General features: G+C 43.6%; 1 protein-coding gene across 4 annotated transcripts; it reads left to right on the forward strand.

Moving 5' to 3' along the window:
* Positions 1–1,513: 1,513 nt before the first annotated feature.
* Positions 1,514–19,101, forward strand: LOC119503622 (chondroitin sulfate proteoglycan 5-like). Of its 4 annotated transcripts, none has more exons than XM_037795486.1 (6): positions 1,514–1,959; positions 9,692–10,469; positions 11,967–12,176; positions 12,632–12,710; positions 15,823–15,987; positions 17,895–19,101. In XM_037795486.1, the coding sequence occupies exons 1-6, from the start codon at positions 1,872–1,874 to the stop codon at positions 18,555–18,557; spliced, it is 1,983 nt and encodes a 660-aa protein (XP_037651414.1). In that variant the 5' UTR covers positions 1,514–1,871; the 3' UTR covers positions 18,558–19,101. The 4 variants fall into 4 exon arrangements, with proteins under 4 accessions (XP_037651414.1, XP_037651415.1, XP_037651412.1 ...); XM_037795487.1 differs by having other exon boundaries at positions 1,516–1,959; positions 11,967–12,155; positions 17,895–19,099; XM_037795484.1 differs by having other exon boundaries at positions 1,518–1,959; positions 12,632–12,794; positions 17,895–19,098.
* The last annotated feature ends 4,398 nt before the right edge of the window (positions 19,102–23,499 follow it).

The raw sequence follows: 23,499 nt of genomic DNA on the forward strand, positions 1-23,499 counted from the left end.
CTCCAACTCCCTCTCTCCAATGCTCTGTCCATCCTCTGAATCCCAACACACATCCTGTCTCTCTCCGTTGTCCTCTTGTGACGGTCCCTTTCTCTATCTTCCCCTCTCTCACTCATGCCAGGTCCTTCTCGTACCAGATCCCACTCTTCTCTGTCGCTGAGAGTGGGGATTTGAGGTATGAACTGAGTTTAGATTGGGTGTTTTATTGGAGGATAATTGATGGGGGACAGAGGGACGCCGCACACAGCGGGGGGGTTTGGATCAATTCACTCCCGATTCAATGAGTAATGAGTGAAACTGCAATTTTTTTTCACTAGGAACAGAGGATTTGGTCTTAATTATTTCATAATGTATTCAACATAATCCCATTTAGGAGGAGAGTGGGTAGGCAGCCCTCTGCAGGCCGTTTTGTTAGGTGTTTGTGACAGTAAAAGGAGACAGAGAAATATGAAAATGGATTAGTGTCACAGAGCAGTGATTACATAAATGTATTTGGAAGCAATTTTGTTATGGCATTTAGGGAAAGAGTAAAATCAAGTGTGGCAAAGGCACCGTTAAAGCTGCAGTGGGTAGAAATGGAGCAAATATGATTAAAAAAAGTTATTTTTATAAAACGGTCACTATGTCCTGAGACAAGTGAAAAAAATCATGTGCCTCTGTGTCCTCCGGTGCTCCTAATGGCATCTGCAGGATTTCACAGACCGGAGGAAAACAACCAATCAGAGCCAACACTTGAATTACAATATGCTGAAAGGTTATTATGGAATTTTTGCCCAATGATGCCAAAAAATGTCTGCCTATACTGAAGCTTTAAAAGTGATGGGGGTCTTGTGGGAATCAAAGAGGAAGAACATAATGGAAATTGAGAGACAGCGTATTTAATGATGGGGGTCGAGGAAAGGGGGGGACTTTTTAGTGGTCAGTCAGGGTGTGTGTTTGTGTGTGTGTGTGTGTGTGTGTGAGGGTGGTGATACAGCAGCAGATGCCATTGTCTGGAGCATATATCACAGTATAAGAGGATTATCCACCCACTGTGCACACACACACACACACACACGCACACACACCTCTGCTGGCCAAAGACAACATGCACCCATAACCCCCTTGCATGGGCTATAACCACCACCCACAGAGAGACAGACAGACTATTTATATATGTTATATGTTTTATCTGCCTCGTGTAGTCTTGTCAAGTATTTGTTTTAAAGCACTGACCAGAAGTGTCAACTGTGAATCTTGTTGTATTTAATACAGTGACAATAAAGCTTTCTATTCTATTCTATTTATATGGACGTGATGTTCACACTGTGGTGTTAAAAATGGAGCATATTGACTTCCAGTGACAACAGACGCTGCATGCTTAAAATCCCCCAAAATCAGAACCCTTTTCTACATCAGGTTGGACATTTACTCGTGTGTGTGTGTGTGTGTGTGTGTGTGTGTGTGTTGGCACACTGACACCCAAACGCACACTGTGCGCGCACGACGTGCTCATCACCTATATGCAGCCAAAGAGAGAAAGGCTTAAGGGATCGCATGCATAGACAGACAGACAGACAGACAGACAGGCAGGCAGGCAGCGACAAAACCCGGCTCATTAAAATCTCGTCTGCAGACCCTCCGCCGGTCGCGCGCACTACTACACTATACTATACGGACACTCGAGAGCGCAGAGGATACAGCGCGCGCTAAAGGTGTGGAGGAGAGGATGCTGCTCGGTATGATGGAGCCGAACACACGCCGGTAAACGGCGACATGAAGATCTGAACTTTGTGGAGGATTATCGTTCAATCTGACCGGTATACACAACGAAGGAACGGGATCACAGTTTGCATCAGTGTGTCAAGAAGAGGGGATATATAGACAACATTATGGCGCGCGCTGACAGTCGTTTGGTCACCTGGCAGGTGCTACTGACCATCTCAATGATCCTCATCATCATCCCTCTGTCTGCTCACGGTAAGTCTACCTAACGGAGTCCCACCCTGTGTGTGAGTACGTGTGTGTGTGTGTGTGTGTGCAAGCAAGAAAGAAAAGCGCGCACGTGCGTGTTCCAAAATCACACCTGCATTGGCATATTATTATATGGGAAAATGACAAATGTCCATGCATGCGGTATATATATGGGGATGCAACTGCCATTTAAAATTGATGGTTAATATTCATCTTTTTTTATTGTCAGCACTGAGAGTCTTTGATAGTCTATTGATAGTAACACGCTGGGTATTGATTGATAGGCTGATTTTTGAATGGACACTGATCATTTAAATGCATTGATCATCCATTGCATTTTTGGGCATTAGCAATGTCTTTTTGCATTATTGCATTAAAAATACTGTCAATCTATTCCTATAGGATGTGCTGTCAAATCCAAAATCTGATATTTTCTGTCATGCTGAGAGCTGCTGTATGTATAGGCCTATTATAGATCATTTAACACGCTGGGTATTAATAGGCTGATTTTTTTAATGGACACTGATCATTTAAATGCATTGATCATCTATTGCATTTTGGCATTGATCATTTTTTTTTTTGCATTATTGCATTCAAAATACAGTCAATATATCCCTATAGGATGTGCTGTTAAATCCAAATCTGGTGTTTTATGTCATGCTGAGAGCTGCTGTATGTATAGGCCTATTGATCATTAATGACACTTGAACCACTGGCACCCATTCAGAGTCTCCTGTGACCTAACTATTAATTACAAAAAGGTGTAACTGACTTGTTTCCAAAATGTTATAATAAGGAACATCTGTATAAAGACAGACAGACAGCCCCGTGGGTGATCATCAGAGAGAGAGAGAGACATTTGACAGTTCAGTATGCTGCAGCTGCGACTCTCCGCGGCGGTGCGTGGCACCAGACAAAGGCGGGATTAGGTGCGCCGTGGCCCGGCTACAGGAGGCCCATTCACGGTCTCTGAAAGGATTGAATTCCTCCAGACATTCATGGGGGAGGCACCGAGACAACCGGGCCCGGCTAACACCTCTCCTCTCTCCTCCCTTTTGCCTTCTCATTTTCTCTCCATCCCTCTTGACATGGAGGCAGTGTGGGAACGACAATCTGACACTGCTCTCTGTCTGGCACACACACACACACACACACACACACACATGTGGCACGTCTTGGAGATGTAGAACTGCGCGCTGCTGCTGCCCAGCAACAGGGTGGCTCTTGCTCGTGCACGCGGAGGGTCGCCGGGGTTCACCTGGGCACGCGCTGCATCTCGCGCCCTCAATGTGTAACCAGGCGTAAACACTGTGACATATTGACCGGTATAAATACACGCAGGTCTGTCTGTCTGTCTGTCTGTCTGTCAGTCTGTCATGCTTTAAACCCCAGAGACCACGTGGCCTGTCATGTGTGATTCATTAGGAGGTGAATCTCCATTCCTTTCCATCTGGGTGGAATATAGAGAGAATTGTGAGATGATATTTTTTTCAGTGACCCTTAAAGGGACTGTTTGTAACTTTCAGAAATGCTTGTTAACAGCGACACCTGTGGCCGTTTAGTCAACGAAAGTCAGCGTCAGGCTCGCGCTTGCTCGCTCTAAATAGACATGAACGAGCATCGCTCAAAACAGTGAGGCGACACATGTCAGCTAAAACCACAATATCACTCTATATTTCAGCTGCTTGGCAGTAATGTTAGCTGACCAGACGAAGGTCTCTCCATGAATCACTGCTGATCCTAGTGTTGGCTTTTCCTGCTTCAGCCCCGGGAAGCAGCGGGGCTGAAGCAGCGAGTAACGTTATCGTCTCTGACCGCGGCCGGAGGAAACGGGGGAGACACCGGCACCCGGTCGGAGACGATAACGTTTCTCGCTGCGGAGCCCCGTCACTTCACAAGACACGGGAAACCTCTGTTGGTCTGGAGGAGCTGCAGCAGTTATTTCTGCACAAACGTCCACTGTACATTCACTAGATATTCTCAGAGCAAAACTAACTCTTCTGCAGTGTGTAGTGTGCGCGCATGCACGTGAGGTGGAGCGAGAACGCGCGCGTTGTGTGAGTGAAGACAAGCAGGCAGAGGAGTGGTCCACACGCGAGTGCGCATTTGCAAGCATGCATGGGACACCGACCCGGTAGATTTATACGTGTAAAAAGTTACAAACAGTCCCTTTAAACAGTAATAGACTAATCAAATAAAAAAAGGACACAGACAATAGGAAATGTAGCTTTAAACCTGCTGTCGGGCAGAATATTTTTGGCATCATTGGGCAAAAAATTCCATAATAACCTTTTATCATATTGTAATTCAAGGTTTCTGAGAGAGAACTAGACTTACCCCCTCGTTGCTCTGTTTTCAGGCTTTAAAGGTGAAATGCAACAAAGTGGATTTCCACTCTTTAATGTACAATTATATAACAAACATGACAAATGTAAGCATTTTAAGAGAAAAAAAGAAGGTCCGTTTCATCTTTCGTGGCAAGAGGCGCGCCGTTATGTTGCAGTACTCTAGCCTTTTACATCACGAGGTTGGTTGGCTCGGCTGAGTTACCCGATACAACGGTGTAGACCGTGAAAGACTGAAAGAGACTGAGGATACACGGGACAGAAGAAAACAAAAGAGGAGACACTATTGTATTGTTTATTGTTACTCCATTTGATCGGAGTTTGCGTGTGATTGACAGCTGCTCAGAGACGGCAGGCTCCAGCTCGGCTCTGATTGGTTGTTCTCCTCCTGTTTTCTACCCACTGCAGCTTTAAGTTTCTATAAAAACTCAATTCAATTTGTCAGTAATTCTTTATATTGTTTGATTTATGTTTGGCCTATAAAATGTCAGAAAATAGCCATCATGATTTTTTTAAAGCCCAAAGGGGATGGAGAAAAGCAGCAAATTTTAACTATTGAGATGTCGGAATCAGTGAAGTTTTGGCAATTTTGATAAAAAATGGCTTAAACAATTAATCACATAGCGTATTAAAACGGTTGCAGATGAACCAGTTTGTTAATCAGCTTTATCAACTTATCATTTCAGCTTTATATAAAACCAATACATCAATCCACTCATACACACAAACAGAAACAGATTGTCCTTAATAGTCATGTAAAGCAATATGGATCACATCCAGACACTTGGGTGCTCCGTGTGTTTGTTTGAGTGAGTGCATACTGTGAGGTCCATCTGCCCTGTAGCTCCAGAAAGCTCATGATAAGTCACAATAGATCAGATCATCAGTATCTCCCTGACTCCCTTTTATTCACTAACACACATAGAGAAGGGGAGGAAGAAATACTATTTATATGGGTGGATATAAAGGGTGCGTGTCGCAGGTTGACCAATCGTCTAGATTTTTTAAATGACACGTTGTAGTTGGACCTACACCCGAGAGCTGTGAATATGGTGGTTGTGGTACGAGCAGAATGTGCGTAGTCACAAAGTAGGACTAGTTGTGTCTCCATCCAGCAACAGCATACATCAGACCAGCACCTACGGGTACTTCGCAAAAAGTCAAGTCCGTGCCCCTTTTGGGGGAAAGAAAACCAAAGGTCCCATAGACTTCAATGCAATTTGACAAGTGTGTATGCATTCATCTCTTGTTATACAAACGTTTGTTTTATACACATGTCTAATGATTAGTTGCCTGAACCTGAGCGTTCACTATACATTAATAAATTAAGGTTGGTTGCTGCCATGTCCCTTCAGTCTTCCCCCGTCCAACACAGTGGCCAGATATATGCTTATCCATATTTCGATACATAATTGATTGAATCACGTTAGTCTAAGTGTTGTCTGTAAATATTGTTAACAGTTCTCTAAGGGCTGAGATTAAGTTGGAGTTTGACAGTCTGATACTGCTATAACGTTAATGTATATGTATACGTACATGTATCATTTAGCGATTTACCACACTGACAGTGAATATTCACGTATCGTATGTGCCTCTGAAAGCCTTGATTAACCCGCTACACAACAACTTTTCCCCATTTTCTCTCCTGCGACGGCGAGTTTCTTTCCTCCAAAAGGGAGCGCTGCCTCGGCGATGACGCGATGCTGGTCTGGTCTATAGCTTGGAGCCATAAAGACCCTCTATTATATCTTTGTTAGGACACAGCAAGTGAACAAACTGTAGATGGGCGTATTTGGATTTACTGTTGGTGCAAACCAACTACACAGCAACTCTTCGGCATAGCGTTATTACTATTACCGGTTTGTTTAAAGAAGAAGTTTGGAGACATGTTTCAACTTCTTCTGTTTACTCTGTTACCGCCTATGAGGGACACGGGATTGTTTTCCCCCAAAAGAGGGCGTGGTCATGCACCTAACCATATTTCCCACTGTGTCCTGCTGGTAAGGTGAAAAGGCTGCTGGGAATCTGCACTATAGCCAATCACAGCGACCTCAGGTAAAACCTGTTACCATGGCGACATGCTCAGCATGATGCCAGAGGTGAAGAGCTGTGCAGCAGTTAAAGGCACAAATCTCACTGTTTCCAAGATGGTATTGCTAAGCAGGGGGCTCGTGCATTCACTTTGCTCGTTTTGCCCTTGTAATCTCCTCATGTTCCCTTTTGCTCTTATAATCGCCAGCTGCTAACAGGACACTGCATCTAAGTCTCAACGGGGAACAAATTGGCAGATTGAACCTTTAAATGAAATTTGTATCCGTTGTAATCAGTTTTAACTGGTGAAGCATGTCTATCTCTTTCACAAACTGTGAAGCGTTTGAGTTCACTCCTCCTTGGTTTTCCCAGAGATGGAGTTGGCATATAACACTTGCTGCCTGGCTGGCTGATTGATTGAAAAACAAGAGAGAGAGAGCGCGAACACTGGATTCTCTGTTTCCACTGCAACTCCCTCGCTCCGCTCCTCCTTTCAACATGGCACCTCTTTACATCTCACCATGGCAACTGCAGCGTGTGTGTGTGTGTCTCTGTGTGTGTGTGTGTGTGATGTGAATCTCATGGTTCCTCAGCCACCACTAGTCTTCGTGACTCGAGGCACGTTCAGATGGTTTTAGTATTAGCTCTGAGTGAAGTGCCAGACACTGAAAGCAGCGATCTCATTGGACACAGTGATTTCAGGGTGGCAGTGGGAGAGAAGCCGTCCAGCCAAGTATTTGGTACGGTTGGCCGTTTGCTCAGATGTACCAGGCCAGTGGAAAAGTGTGAAGAAGTGGCTTCTTGAAATTCACTCAACTGTGGGAACATTATATTCCCCAAACTGTGCAACAGCAGCGTCGTTTTTCTTTCTTGTCCCTTTTCCACTTTAAGATGTAGTTTGACATTTTGGGAAATGCATAACCTTGCTTTCTTGCAAATAGTAGGATGAGAGGATTGATCTCTCGTTTCTATGATAAATATGAAGCTGAATGATGAATTTATCAGCTATCTGTCAACTATATCCCATGAATTGATATTAATGATCAGTTATTTTAATTTTAATTTTTTTAATTATTTTTTCACCTCTGTTTTGTTGATTTTTTTTTTGATTTTTTATTTTGTTGTATGCTTTGTAAATATATAATTTCTTAAAATGTAAATTGTAAAATGAAAAAAAGAAGCTACCACCAGCAGCCAGATTAGCTCAGCAAAAACACTGGAAAAAGCTAGACAGGCTCGGTCCAAAAGGAACAAAATCTACTAACCAGCACCTCTAAAGTTCATAAATTAGCTTTAGAGGTCCTGGTACGTGTGTTTTATTACCTTTGGACAGAGCCAGGCTTGCTGTTTCTTCCTGTTTCCAGTCTTTGTGCTAAGCTAAGCTCATTGGCTGCTGGTGGTGTCTTCACATTTAGCGTAGAAACATGACAGCGCTACCAGCTCATCTGACTCTCAGCCAGAGAGCGAATGTGCATATGTTCCAAAAATGTTGAATTACTCCTTTAAAATCTGTTTATTCTACACTGCCTTACAGTATCTCTATCAGCTTCCAACTCTGGATCCAAGTCATATGATGCTTACGCTGAGTTGAATATACAAACCCACGCTTTTATGGCTGCACTTATCCGTAAAATGGAAATCTTTTAGAGGCTTTGAGCCTAATTTTTTACACATTTCCCAAAATTCACCCCGTAAGGTTGGGTGATTTTGGAAACTTTGGGATTTCCTCTTGAATTTAAAAGAGTTGTGTGGGTTTGAACAGTGTCTGGCTGCATGTTAAAAGGTTTTAAGACCTCACTGTCCTCTCTCCTTTTCTCTCTCTGTCTGTCTCTCTGCCTCTTTGTGTGTGCATCTTTCTCTACCAAGTACAGGAGAAGTGTCTGACCAGTCATCCTCTAACCTATTGCTCTAAATCCTAATCTAATCCTCACCCAGTCTCGGTCACCAGAGCACATTAGTCACTCAATGTGCCTAATCCTACATCGCTACAGTCTGATTACGCGACAGTCTTCAGCTCTTGTTCTGATTTCTTTGACAATTAATCACTTAGCTTTTGAGTCGTGAACCACAACGGTGTTTTTAGCTGAGCTGCACTTTTCCACGAATCAGCTCTCTGATGAACATTTGTGCATATTTTTTTTTTTATTGTATTGCGTTTGTCAAAGTCAGCTGAATTTATGGTGAAGGATGTTGTGACATAACAGTGTAAAACTAGCCTGGTGCAGCCTCAAGGCATCTCTCCAGTATACTGTAGGGATCTGTTTAAATTATTCATGCCTCATCCTTGGGCCACAATCTTTATCAAACAAAACACAGTCAGTACCTTGGGATTAGCTCCAATCCCCCCCAAAAAAACCCAGTTATCTATGTGTGTGTATACAAGTCTTCGTTTATCATTTTGCCGTTAGATAAGATAACGGAAAATAACTGACAAACTCCCACAGTGCTCTGGCGTCGATGCAGTGTTGACAATAAGATTATGTTAAATCGATTTTACACATTAAAGTCAGTTTACCTGTCATGAGAAATACTATCAACCTGAAAAGCCTGCGTCAACATTTTGGGAAATTAACTTTCTTATCGCGAGTTAGATGAGAAGATTAACAATTGAATTATGGGAAGCGTAGCATCAAGTGTTTTTGCAGCTTGACCCGTGATTGGTGTTGACCATTCTTTGTTCAATCTGACTTTATGGAAGTGCAATACATCAGACCGGCACATACGGGTACTTCACAAAAAGTCAAGGCCACGCCCCCTTTTGGGGGATAGAAAACCGAAGATCCCATAGACTTCAATGCAATTTGACATGTTTTTTGATTGTAATTTTGACAAGTTTGTGTGCATTTATCTCTTGTTATACCAACTTTTGTTTTATGCATATGACTAATAATTATTAGTCATATGCGATACCTTAAGAAATTAAGGTTGGGTTAAGCCTCGGTTAACCCGCTACACAACAGCTTTTTGTCATTTTCTCTCCTGTAACGGCGAGTTTCTTTCTCCCAAACGGAAGCGCAGCCTTGGCAATGACACGATGCTGGTCTGGTCTATAACTTGGAGCCATAAAGCCCCTCAATTATATCTTTTTTACAACATGGCAGTTGAACAAACCGGAGATCAGCATTTTTGTATTTATGGTTGGTGCAACCAACTACACAGCGACTCTTCGACATAGCGTTATTACTATTACTGGTTTGTTTAAAGGAGAAGTTTGGAGACATGTTTCAACTTCATCTCTTCACGCTGTTACCGACTAAAAGGGACGTGGTCATGAGAGCCTACTCTGGATGACGTATTGCCGGTCTGATGTATACTAAATTGCTGGATTGCCTCTTTAATATCTTTTTGTGTCTGCCTGACAGGGAGGCATTCACTGGCCAGGCGCCATCATCACCACAACCAGTCATCTGTCAACAAGGAGGCCTTGAATGCCAGGATGGTGCTCAGTGAGGACTCGGCAGAGAGGGACCACCTGATCGGAGCAGGGCTCGGGCTCGGGGCTAAACTCCCACTCAGCTCCGCCAAACATCACCGCTCTCATAAACATGCACACCTAGATGTAGTAGAGGAGGACCTACCTGTGGGGGAGGAGCTCACCGCTGGCGGGGCGGGTCCAGACCAGCCTGGGAACCCCATGTCCGACGACGTCATCACCGTGGAGTTTCACAGCCCTGCGCCGGATGTTGTGCCCTCTGATGCTGCTCTGAATTGGGCAAAAGCCCCCAAAGCCCAGAAGCAAAAAGCGGGAGAACCCACTGCATGGACGCTTTCTGACTTTTACGACTACCTGTCCCCTGATGATGACCTTTCGGCGGTAGATGCGACCGCAGAACCCGAGCCCACGCCTTCACCCCCGCCTGAAATGGAGGACGAGAATCCGCTCCTGGCTGGTTCTCCTGCTCCTCCTGACACCGTGAGGCTTAACGTGGATAGCGGGCCCTCCTTACCAGCTACTCCCATGCCAGGGCCGGACAAGGGTGATGGGTTAGGCTTAGGTGGCGCCATGGGGGCCGACGGCTGCAGGCTGGGCTTTGTGCGCTCTGGACCTGGGGTCTGTGTGTCTCAGTGTGACATCGAACCCAATTTCTGCTTTAATGGAGGCGTGTGCACCGTAGTGGCGGGAATGGGAGCCTTCTGCAGGTGAGAAAAACACAAAAACATGTTAATTTAAGAGGATTACAGGCTTCATTTTTTCATCATGTTTAGTAATGAATGAAGGCGATGCAAGTTGTTTTAGTAGCATCAGTGGTAGAAAGTACATTTACTCAAGTAATGTACTTAAGTATAATTTTGAGGTACTTATACTTTTGTAGTATTTCAATTTTCTCTTACTTTCTACACCTACTCCACTACAATTCAGAGGCAAATATTGAACTTTTTTTACCCCATTACATTTATGTAACTGCTTTATTTGCTTTGCAGATTCAGATAAATGAGGTTCTGAAATTATGATCTATTATTATAGGTTAAGATAAGACTATTGATCCCTGGGGGATATTCACAAGCTACCCAGCAGTATATAAAGCAATTAAATGCGCTCCACATTTACCAGCTGTAATGTTAAAGTGATGAACACATTAATGCATCAATAATTGATGCTGATGCTTTTGTACTTTTACTTAAATAAAATTTTTAATGCAGGACATTTTACTTTTAACAGAGTACTTCTACACTGCGTTATACTTTTACTTAAGTAGAATTTCGGAGTTCTTCTTCCACCACTGAGTAGCATTTACAAGCAGGCAGTGACTTTTTTAGAGGAAACACATGTACTGGCAGCAGAGGTGTTTGGTGGGGGTTGGTATAGGCGCTAAAAACGTTCCCCCTTTTTAATGGTCTTGTTGGGATGATTTCCAATATGTCCCCTCTCCAACACAAAAGAAAAAGATTTAGGACGGCGTACAGACACGCACATAGATAGAAGGCTGGCTTAATGTGTCATGAGGGTTCGTCAAGATCACAGCGGGGTCGCCAAAGGATTAGCTCAGTTTTGGAGGCGGGGGGTGAAGTGTTTGTGACAGCTGATGTAGACACAGTATGCACACATAGAAAGTACAACACAGTAAAGTCAGGACATACGGACATACGACACACATACAAATAAACACACACACGCTCCTCGTGCACATACACCACGCCTCGGTAGCACCATCTGTGCTATCCAGCAGACTCAGTGTAAGCTTGGAGGCAAACTTTTGCTCATCTCATTGTACCTGCTGAGTAACACAGCACACACACACACGCGTACACACACTCACTCATGTGGACTCACTTTAAACACAAGTTCCCATGCAATTTGCACAGAGAAAGGCGGGAATGTGGAAAAGACGCACACACATGCACGCACGTATCCTCATCCTTTGATCTTATTAAGGGCTAGGCTGTGGGCCGAATCCCTGCTTTGCTGGACAGACCTCAGGACACCATGTCATCAGCTCTTAGTACCATTTTACACTCTTTACTCTGGCTTACATGCTGTGGCTATAAATATGGTAAACACGCTAGTGCGGTGGGATTAAACCTCTTGGCTTTTGGCTTTTTTTATTTTTAATACAGCAGGTCAGGAGAGAGGTTATTTAGTACTGTTTTTATGACCACAAAGTGTTAACATGGATATTTGTGTCGCTTTGCATCCAGGTGCAATGTGCAGGACTACATCTGGAACAAAGGCACGCGCTGTGATTGGGCCGTCACAGAGTTCCAGGTGTTGTGTGCGGTGGTGGGCGTGTCCTCCGTGGTGCTCATCCTCCTCTTCATGATTATCGTATTCTTTGCCAAGAGGCTGCACCGCCTCAAGAATGAGAACAAGCGCCTCCGCAAACGCAGGTGCGTGGCTGTGACCGGGAGGTGAGAAAGTAAAAATATGAGTTGCAAGTTGCACATGATGGGTGCTGAGAGAGCTGTGACTGTGTATATGTGTAACAACTGAGGAAGACTGTTGGAATTAAATGATGAAGGACAGGAACAGCAGAGAGGGAGACATGTGAGAATGGAGTTAAATGTAAATGAAGAGTCAATAAGCAGCAATCAGTGAGAAAAATCCATCTAATCTTATCAAATTTGATTTTATAGTCACCAGCCACAATGTAGTCTTTAGAGCTAATCTAATTCTCTTTATGTTCTTAGTCTGAGATGATGTGTTTTTGTGAATGATGTGTGTCTACCAGAGGCTTTAACCCCTGTTTTACACTGTGCAGAGCAACATAGGAAGATATGGACCTGGAGAGATACTAAAAACAACAACACACATATTAACTGCAAATATTTACGGCACAAATATTTCTCTCTTTGCCCTCCTGCAGTAAGTATCGCCCACAGAGCAGCGAGCCACAGACGGACGGCCTCTCTGTTTCCACAACAGCTGATGGCTCGCAGCCAAACGTAAGGAAACTGTGCGACACCCCTCCGATCGCTCCCCAAGCTCACACTCAAAACCTGGCGTATTATGACAACATTATCTGTCAGGTACGCGCCAACTCTCCTCATGTCTGTTCTCCTTTTTTCTCTCCTTCCGTTCATCATCTTCGTATTCACCAACTTTTCAGTCCCATCATCCGCATCTACGATGTCTGTTGTAACCACCAGGTTTACCTCTTTGTTCATGATGTTTTCTCTCTGCCAGCTTACATAGTAATTAGATTTTTGTACCTGTCTGAGTTTGTCCGTCTTTCTGTCTCTGTGCATGGCCACCTATTTGTTCCAGACGCCAAACTACTAACTTACTGTAAGCACGTAGTGTTGTGCGCACATCTAACTCACCTTGGTGCCCTGTTAAATTCCGTAACTAATCATTAGGATTTCCACCTACAGTTTTGAATGTACAGTATATGTGTGTTGCTGCATCCGATTTGACTGTTATCAGGCCATTAAATAGGCATTATCGGTCTCTATAAGCACCATAGATGTGGGTCAATAGGGGCCTACTATGTTGTAAAAGTGAAAGCGAAACTTAAAAGCCACACATTCCAACACGTTGTAAAACTGAATGAAACGTTACGTTTTGAACACAATCGAAAACGGTTTAGGTTTAGACAACAAAACTACAACTTTTTTTAGGATTAGGCAACAAAAAGTAGGTTAGTTAGATAGGTTTTGGGGAAAAAACATTGTTTTTGGCTTAAAATAACTGTTTCAAAAGCGAAACTTTAGCCTTTTGAAGACAAGTACACGTTGTTGGTTTCTCATGGGATGTGAACTCTGACCTCCACCCCATATGGACTTTCAGGCTGTCTCTACTGCAGCGCCAGACTTCCTCTTCTGTTCCTGTCATAATTACTACGGTTGCTTTCGTGTACTTTTATTCCTTCGTTCGGTGATCTACCATATGAATAGATGATAAAACCTAACATTGGGTGTAGGAGGCCCCTATTGACCCACATCTATGTTGCTCATAGCGACTGACAACGCCTATTTAATAGCCTGACAACAGTCTAATTGGCTGGTTTAATGCTTTTCACACTCACCAACCCCTCAGAAGCCATCAACAACCAGCTATACCTGGGAATATAAACCCAGAAACCCTTATAATCACATCCAGGTAAGCAGAGCGGAAACGTCCACATAGCCCCTACAGTAATTTCTCTCCCTGGCTTTGCTTTGAACTCACTGTGCAACCGCTAGATGCCAAATTTCGGCTCCCTGTTTCCTGCAAACCCCGCAAACTCCCCCCTCCTGCATCTGATCTTGTATCAGCTGCATTCCATGTACACTGTAGGTTGAAATGATTAATCATCTCCTCGCCAGGATTCCTGCAACTAGTTGTTCAGCTGTGTGATTAAATAGCAAGTTCCCACGTTTACCTGTGCAGCTTCATGGAGAAGCTCTATGTGGAAGCTGAGCCTCCATTTTGTGTAAAACTGCTGGCTTCACTCCTGCACCCATTAAAGCTCAGACAGCCATTTTAGGGTCCCTGTGCAGCAGTTTCCCCCCTTAATTTATACCCAATTCTCTTCCAAAGGTCGTGCATGTAGTGCTGCTATAAAGTCATTCTGTAGCAGCTTGTGTGTGTCTGTGAATATGAATCTGTACACATTCATTTACATCCATGTTTCTGTGTGTTTGTGGGGTTTTGTGTTTGAATGTTATGCCCCTGTTTGGTATTCATCAATCATACTACTGGGTTGCTAAGCCAACACAGTATAGAGAGCTACTGATGCATGCTTACATTTTTAATCTCAATAAACAACAGAGAATCTTGTTGATAGAGGCAGATATTAACAGAGATTAACCATAAACAGCAGATAAAGTCTATGAGATCAACGGAACAAAGCCATTTTCTCCCATGACTTTAAGCTTTTTTGAACTTGTTGTCTCTGGTGTTAAAGTGTGAGTTTTGTCCTGCAGTAGCCAGTTGTGTGACCGATCGATGGTGCCCTACTTACTGCCTGCTGTGCCTGTGACCTTCAGATGTCTGTGACATGCCAATCAATCGATGGCTCGGTCGTTTGCAAATTGACACATTCAGACGTACACAGACACAATAGTTCCATACGAACACAGATCTCTGACTGATAATTACATGCGTTTACTGCATTTAACACTGTGGAAAACACAAGCACACGCTGATGGATTTTCACAAATCGCATTTTAATTTTCAGTCCATTAGCCATACCTGGCTTGGCTAAATTAAGTGAACAAATTGTGACTTGCTTTTCCACTGCTCTCAGAGCTCTGGCTTGGCATTTCAGTGCAGTGGTTATAGATGAGATGAGTCTGTGACCTCCGGATGCTCTAAATGTCAGGTTTAGAGGCTAAAAAGCCCCTGCGGACACATGTCTGCAATGCAGTTTTTTAAATGTCAGAGGTCCGATTGGTATTTTTTTTAAATGCTGAGGCAGGATTGGTTGATTAGATAAAGGTCTAATCATACAGGTGCATTGTCAGTACATACAGTGACCCATATCAGCTCGAGAATGATCATCTCTAGCATGAGGAAGAGCTGACTTTCGACATTGCTGAATTGCATATTTTTCATTTGAATTAATTTAAATTCAGTATGACCAATGCCCCTTGTCATTTATAGTTCCACTATTATCTGGGGAGGGTGCAGTCTCCCATGTGCTTCTTCCAATACACATGAAGTAGCCTTTTTTTTCACCTTTTGGCCACCTTGTGAGGGTGTAATGTAATTTTGGCTTCACTTCTGTACAGTGGGAGGAAGTGGAGACGCGTCATTCATCTTTATATACAGTCTATGAGCACAGCTAGTGGGTTCTCCTGTTAAATGACTACCTACTCCAGTGAATTGGACATGTCAAGAAATGCTGCCTGTCCCTTCAAATGACGTAAATTACACATTTGATACACAACAAATTGAACAATAATGAATCTTGGTGGGAAAGGCATTTGTCCGTCAGGCTCCGCACAGACTTTACCCGCAAGTGCACACACACACACACGAGGAGCTGATGCTCTTTAATTTTGCAGAACATCTAGTTACCTGTGTGTTTGTATATGCGAGGCATGTATAAAAAGTAATAAACTCTCCCCACAGGATGATCCTCAGAAGCAGGAGGACCCAGCAAAGACCCCACAAGCCAGGGAAGAGGGGTCAATGAACATCCTCAACTCTCACTCCCCCAAACACGAGAACAACCGTCCGACCTCTGTGGTCCACGACCAGGACCACACCCCTAACAACACGGAGGAAAACGCCGAGGTAAACACGCTCCAGAACAACCTAGTATAATGTCACCGTCTGTTCAAAGTGTGCTGCTGGAGAATCAGACCAAAATATTTAACGCGCACACAAAGAAATTGTTATATATTGTTGCATCCAATCAGGCCTAATGTCAAAAGTAAAGCACAACATGAATTGAAGGACACAACTTGAGAAGCACAATAGTCCTGTTTACAAGGCTGCCATGCCAATGCTGATCACATAGTGGCGGCGCCGCCTCCTGTTCTTTCCTCTATCGCCTCTCACGCTGGACTAAAATCTCTGGCTTGGACCAACTAATGACTGACTTTCCTCTCTACTGACGCCCTGCCTTGGTCTTCGGCCAATGAACTCTCGCTCCTTCACTGTCTCCTCTCCTGTTTCCCCCCCGAAACCCTCCCCTCGCCGCTGCCTGCCCCGCCTTACTGTCTCTCTCTCCTTCCGCATGCATTGGTGTTATCGACGGAAAGTGTCTGAAAATATTTGCAAAAGAAGTAAGTGGAAATCAAGTGAATCTGTATTTGCGAAACATTCATGTTTGACATTGCTAATAAGTGGATAGATTACATGAGGTCAAAGTAATTGCTTGGAGTTGATATTTGAATCTATATACATATATTAACACACACACGCTGTGTCTTGGTTTTCAATGTGATTTATAATACTTTAATGTACTTGAGGTTCTTTTGTACTTTTTTGGGTATACATGGAGGATTATAGTTCACGGTTGTTGGAATAAATCTTTTTAATTTTATCCAGCTTGTCCCTGTGTGTTGCTATGAGCTCTACTTTCCTTCTCTTTTCTCTGCATGTCTGTTCATAATGAAGCTAACTACTGCCCGACTGCTCCCCTGCTAATAATAACCGAACGCACGGCTGACCCCGCTTTTGTGCTACAGAAGGCTGCTCACAGATTATACCACACAAACAATGGTTACCGTGGGCCCATTCAGCACCACGGACAGCTCTCCAAAATGCATGGGAGCTACCGCAAGTGCTCGCTTGTCAGTTGATAGTGTTGTTGATGGGAAAACAGTGAGGAAAACTGTAATTTAGAGGAGACCAAAAAAACAGAGTTAATAGGAGAGTGAATATTGGACTTACATTCATCAAATGGCCACAAACATGATTGCAAATAAATGTTATCTGCTGCATTTGTAAATAGAGTGCTCCAGGCATGACATATTTTTGTAGGCCAACCACCGCCCTGGTTCCCTTAACAAAGAGCCAATGGTATTTTTCTATTGGGTTTTAGATTATTGCAGAAAATAAGCTCTGTGGCAGACAAACGTTAATGATACTTACACGTTTTGTTCTATGATATAATCTTCACAAATGAACACCACTTTTATGATTATAGAACGTGGCTGTAAAAGCGGACGAGTCGGCATGATGACGTTTTGTAGTCTCATTTAGCCACTTGTTAGCAACCGTCTTTTTTAAGACACTTAAAGGCCTCAAAAGTTCCCGAGAGGGATATTTATCGATGTATTTTATATCGTAGAACAAAATGTTAAAATCTCTTCAGCTTGTGTTAACTACACACCTTATTTCAGGCGTCTAACTAAAAAGCCCATTCAAATAACCCATTGACTTCCAGACGAGGGAACCGGAAGTGCTAAAATGCTAACTCATTTTTTGTTTTTTAGGATTCATTCTTGTAGCACTCTATAGGCAACTGTTGTCATATTAACGTAAAAGGTGATAACATGTCAGTGTTGTGTTTCCACTGCCCCCAAGTGGCTAAGAAATCTGCAGATTTAAAATACTGCGTCTGTGCCCAGGGGGGTTTATTGTCTCTCAAGACCACCCATGCCCGTATTTCTTTGTATATTTCATTATTTTTGTTTCTGTGACTCTTCCTACAATGTTTGCATCCTTCTCCACTTACCACTCTTCCACATCAGGATGGAGTCACTATTGGCCTGGAAGTGCTTCTCCCCAAAGAGGCTAAGCTCCACTCAGAGACCGACCCGCCCCTTCAGTATGACGTCTTCCTCTACAAGGTTGCCAACAATGGAGACTCCGCATCTCCCGGCCAAGCCCCTCCCACTCACAGCGCCAACTCTTACTCCTCCTCTCACCCCATGCCTAAATCACCCAAAACGCCCAAAACGCCCAAGTCGCTCAAGGTGCCTAAGTCACCCAAATCACCCAAATCACCCAAATCACCCAAACACACCAAGGAACACCCACCCAGTAACCCCTCACCCTTGTCTGGGAGGCACTCCTCGCCTTGCCGTCACCCGTCACCCGATCGCCACCCATCACCCAGTCGTCACTCTGCACCAGGTTGCTATTCTTCCCCCACCTGCCATCCGTCCTCCCATCACTCTCCCTCCCGGTACAAATGCAAACCCGCCTCCTCCAGCCCGCCTCACTTACGCAGGCCCAGAGGTCGGTCGCAAGCTCCCGGCTCAGAGCGCTCTGGGACTGAGACTGGGAGAGAGTACCAGAGTGGACACCTTCGTCCATCCCCTTCCTCCCCTCACCTCACCGAGCCTCCTCCATCACCATCCAGGGTGAAGTGCAGCCCGGTCAGCACCCGATCCTTGCCACCACTCTCCTGACCTGGCCTCCACTCAGCCTGGCATGCACGCCGCACAAACATCTGTCATAATCTAATCTACCCAGCGATATGTCCATCATGGCTCTAACATTTTTTTAGTAGTGATTTATAGATTATCTATCATCCATCTCTGCACCCTGCCTCCTCACATTTATACCCAGAGGAGGAGCATGTCACCTGGACTAGAACTGGGACAACTCTGCATACACTCTCTCAAACTCAGACATGTGGTGCCCTAAAATACACATATACAACACCGCGTAGTTGCTGCAGCCAACCGTTCACACCTTCATGTAAATAACCTCTCAAAGCTCAGGTTACTGCTCACACAAGCACAAAATGAACCACTACATGTGAATATGCTCTCCTAGCATGGTGCCAACGTCAGCGACTGCTGAGGATATTATTCATTAAGGTTTCATTGAGGTTTACTACATTAGCATTAGTATTATCAATGGTTTATATAAATCTTTTTTGCTATTCAGTGTGTAAGATTATGTCATATTTTCACAGGCTTTTTGGTATGTTTTTCATGTTTCTAATCCTCAATAAACAGATAATACAACAAAAGTGTGCAGTATTGTGTTGTAAAGATGGAGAGAGAGCTAAGAGGAACAAAGATTTAAAGAGACGGAGAGGATAAGGAGGATAAGAGAGGAGACATTCATTTAGTGTTGCCAAGCTGCATGTTACAAAGATATGAGGGACTCTGCCGCCCCCTTGTGGACACAGAAACACTAGAGCTCCAGATCAGTTCAGGTTTAAAGGTCACCTATTATGCAAAATGCACTTTTCCATGTAATTTTAAACATCAACATCTGTCCCCAGTGTGTCTACAGGCCACCATAGTATCATAAAAGACCATCCTCTCTCTCTTTCTCCTGCTCCATCTCTCTGAAAATGGGTCTGAAAAAACGCTGATCAGCACTTCCTTAAACCGATGACGTCAGTGACATTTTTCAGGCCATATAAGGGTTTCCTGGTGGAACAGTTAGAACTAGGTAGAAAAACCTCCAGCTAGGTGACCCCGCCCATAGAGTGGCTCTCTCGCCATCCGCCTCGTAACTATAAGCAAAGTATGCTCCTACTTCTGTTAGTCTGCAAGAACCAGTGGAATAATAATAATAATAGAAAAGCAGTAAATTACGGGGGGTAAAACCCCCTGCTAATTCTGACACCTTTAATGGTCTGTGTCGTCTACAGTATGAACTACAGTGTGTTAATCGTGTACATTTCTGTGCATAAGACTCACCATTAATGACTGCGACTCCATATTATTCCTGCTTGTCCTTGCCGTTTGAGAAACACTGCTAGTTAATTTTCACTATTTAACACAAAGAGGTGAGCCAATGTGAGAGTCGTAAGTGCTAGAAAATGTTTGATGTCTGCTATAATAACCCTAATGAGCTCAGAGAGGGTTCACTTGTGCTGTTCAGAGGCCACCAGTCACAGGTGAGCTCAATCTACATCCAATCAGTGCCCCTATAACTAGGAGGGGAGGAGGAAGAACAATTGTGTTTGCCCTGCTACCAGCCAGACCTATAGGGAGACCAGGTGTCCCACTTTACGAGGGACTGCACAGCATTTTTATCTCTTGTTCCACGGCCCAAATATTGAGACGATGTCCCACATTTGCATTGGTTCTAGTTTTCAAAAGTCAAACCACTGCAGGACAGACGCTTGATTAAAATCTGGCTTTTATCCAATGGCTGTGAAGAAAGCAGGGAAGGCTGTCATCATGGCGCTGTGTTTGCTGTCAAAATGGACACACGTGGGTCAAGTTGACATTTCACCGTCTTTGTTATGCTATGCCCAACGGGGGACAATTGCGAGTCACCGCAAAGTCACAAGCTATATGCATATTTAGGCGGAATATGATGGAAACTACCACAAATAAAAGGAAGAGCAGCTACAACAATGACTGTGAAACTACTTATAAGTATTTATAAGCCGGTGAAAGGCTAAATTTGCCCGTTATTTTTCAATTTCACACAGGGGGAATATGACATGAAGCAACACAGTTCATGTGAGTAGATGGGCAAAGCATAGAGATGTTACGAGGTAAGGGGCTTCATAGTAATGTTTAAAATTTAAGTTAGATATACAATAGACAATATCAAAATTGTAGACTAAACCTCTCAGCCTTGGTAACGTGTCCCACATTGTCCCACACAAACACTCTTTGTCCCACATTTGGTTTGTTGCGATCTGGTCACCCTAGCCAGACCTGACCCCCTGTCTTCATCCAGTGCGTCTAAAATACACCACTTGATGATATTAAAAGGGAAGTTCATCTAAAATGAAATCCTTTTTTGGAGGAATTTCCTGTTTCGCTGTCCCTAACTCTGGTTACTTCACGTCCCTATAGTCTCCAGCCCTGGTCAATTTGGTCACCTAAACAATAAGAGTGACTATTCTGATCATAGGTTTCACTTCCTCCGCAGTGATTTAGAAAATACCTTCAGAACAGCAGTAATGTTAAGTGTTTTTTATAAATTATCCTCTGGGCGTTATCACAAAACCCCAAAATATACATTTCTACTTCTTATGTTATATGATTTTGTCTCCAAGGAGAACATGTGATTCATGTGGATGCTGCAGCAGAAAAAACATGCAGTTAAATTCAGTTGGACTTGATAAAACACACACCTACTCACTAAACAATACTGAATTTATTCAGTTCAAACATCTATGGAGAGAGCGTGTTATTCCCTTTGAATCCCTTTATAGTTCCTCCTGCACTTTTTTCCTCATGTTACTGTATTATTTATAATGTGAGGGGTAAGTCAGTGCTTCTATCCTCTTTGGTGTTCAGGACGTGGATGTGCTCACCTCTTGCAGCAGGCACTTCTGTGTCTTTATGCAATTCAAATTAAACATCTTTCCTACAATGTGTCCTCCTCCACGGTGGTTAACAGCTGCAGGCTGCAGTTGCTCAGTCGGCTTTTGTTCTCTGACTATTTCCTGGATGGAAAGCGACTTCCCATTCTGGATGGATCAGATGAAGGTGAAGTTATCCTTCGTGCAGCACTCATTCATCAGAAAGAGGCTGTGTCGACATGAAAAGAGTAATTGACAGGTTTTAAAGTGGAGTGACTGTCTCCCTCAGTGACACTCGAGGCCTCTGAAGAGCTCTCCTGTCCGGCTCCACCTGCAAGATGCTTACGCTGTGTCCTCAATATGTCCTCGGTTGTCAGTTGTTTTTAGCTGTTGAAGCATCGAGAAATGCCCTAGTGTTTTTTTCTGCAAGGACACGGAGGAGGACATCAGTGGTCTTAATAAAGTTTCATTTTGGTGTGACATTGAAACTAAAATAGTATTTACATTTTACTCGTGTTTATATAATAGACCTTTTTCACCGCAGACATTTTGACTTGTCATAGCGGAAAAAGCACAGGTGTAAGTAACCCTAATGATGGCTCTGTTGTATTCAAGTGTCACAGTCAGACTGACAGTAAATCAGCATGCACAATACCAGGAAATCAATCCTGCAGGTGCGTACATATGGACTCTTCTCGTGAACACGGTAAACACGACCCCATTTAAAGGCACCAATACATACAGGTACATCTGACATTTGATCTCTGCATTTAACCCATCCTAAGCATTTAGGAGCAGTTGGCTGCTGTGGGGATCAACTTGGGGTTCAGTATTTCTTTCAAGGACACTTTGACATGCAGATAGGAGCTGGGGATTGAACTGCCAACCTTGCGGTTACACGACCACCCGCTCATTGAGCTACAGCCGCCCAAGAAAGGTGAATAACTATTGAAAGAACTTAAAGAGCTACTAAGAGGCTTTTTGTCTCTCTTACAGTGACTGCAAGATTTTTCCCTGAGGTCTGGGCTGTGTGGTATACAAATCCAGCAACACACTAAAGCATCTGGCTGTCTGCAAACTCTGGTCCTGTTATCTTAGCAGGGTGCACATTTGGGGGTCAATCTAGTGGTGGTTTCTCTGCATGACTTGATTAGAGTGCAGGTCAAAGGAGTGACTCGCTATCCAGGTTTTGTTCTGTAAAGAGGTTCGTTGTCACAGATCACACAGCCAGATGTAGGAGCATTACAGCCTGCTCTGACAAAGTTTAAAATAACCTCCCAGGCTTGTTCTTTGTGTCACGCTGTTGTGTAGCTCAGTTGGTAGAGTGGGTCGTCCTTGAACCACAATGTTGGCGGTTTTGTCCCCGGTTCCTACTGTCTGCATGTCGAAGTGTCCTTGAGTGAGACACTGAACCCCAAGTTGCTCCCCGGGTACTTTATAGCAGCCCACTGCTCCTAATGCTCAGGTTCAATTTGATGTATGTACCTGTATATATATGACGATTCTAATAAAATGTAAGTATTTTTTTTTAAGTTTTAATGCCTTAAAGTTTGATTGCAAAAATATTACAACTTATTAGTACATGTGCAGAGTTTCATAAATGTTCTTTTCGTGACCAACTGAGCCGATAAACATGTCATAGTTCTTTGCAGTCCTAAACACCCAAATCAGCTCTCTGTATGCAGAAACTCGACATGCACATGCTTGTGTATTGCTGCCACGCCAGAAAAAGAAAAACGTTATAGTAGCTTCACGTACTAACATGAAAAGTAACTTATAACAAGTTTTTAACAAGACATACAATCTCTTCGCTATAACAATGTAGTATTATTTGTCTTGTTATAACGTGATAACTTAGCCTATATTGTTATAATGTAAAACTGGAAATTGAGGAATGTGGCTCATTTACACTGTTTAAGTCCATGCTTTGATTGAAACATGCCATAGGCCACTTTACTCCTCAGAGATGTCACCTTGCTCAACTTCCCCTCCAACCTGCCCCACTTCAGTGTGTATGTGTGTGTGTGTGTGTGTGTGTGTGTGTGTGTGTGTGCGTGTGTGTGTGTGTGTGTGTGTGTGTGTGTGTGTGTGTCTGTGTGTGTCTGTGTGTGTGTGTGTGTGTG

This window comes from Sebastes umbrosus, chromosome 15 (assembly GCF_015220745.1).
Source record: "Sebastes umbrosus isolate fSebUmb1 chromosome 15, fSebUmb1.pri, whole genome shotgun sequence".
Classification (NCBI taxonomy): domain Eukaryota; kingdom Metazoa; phylum Chordata; class Actinopteri; order Perciformes; family Sebastidae; genus Sebastes; species Sebastes umbrosus.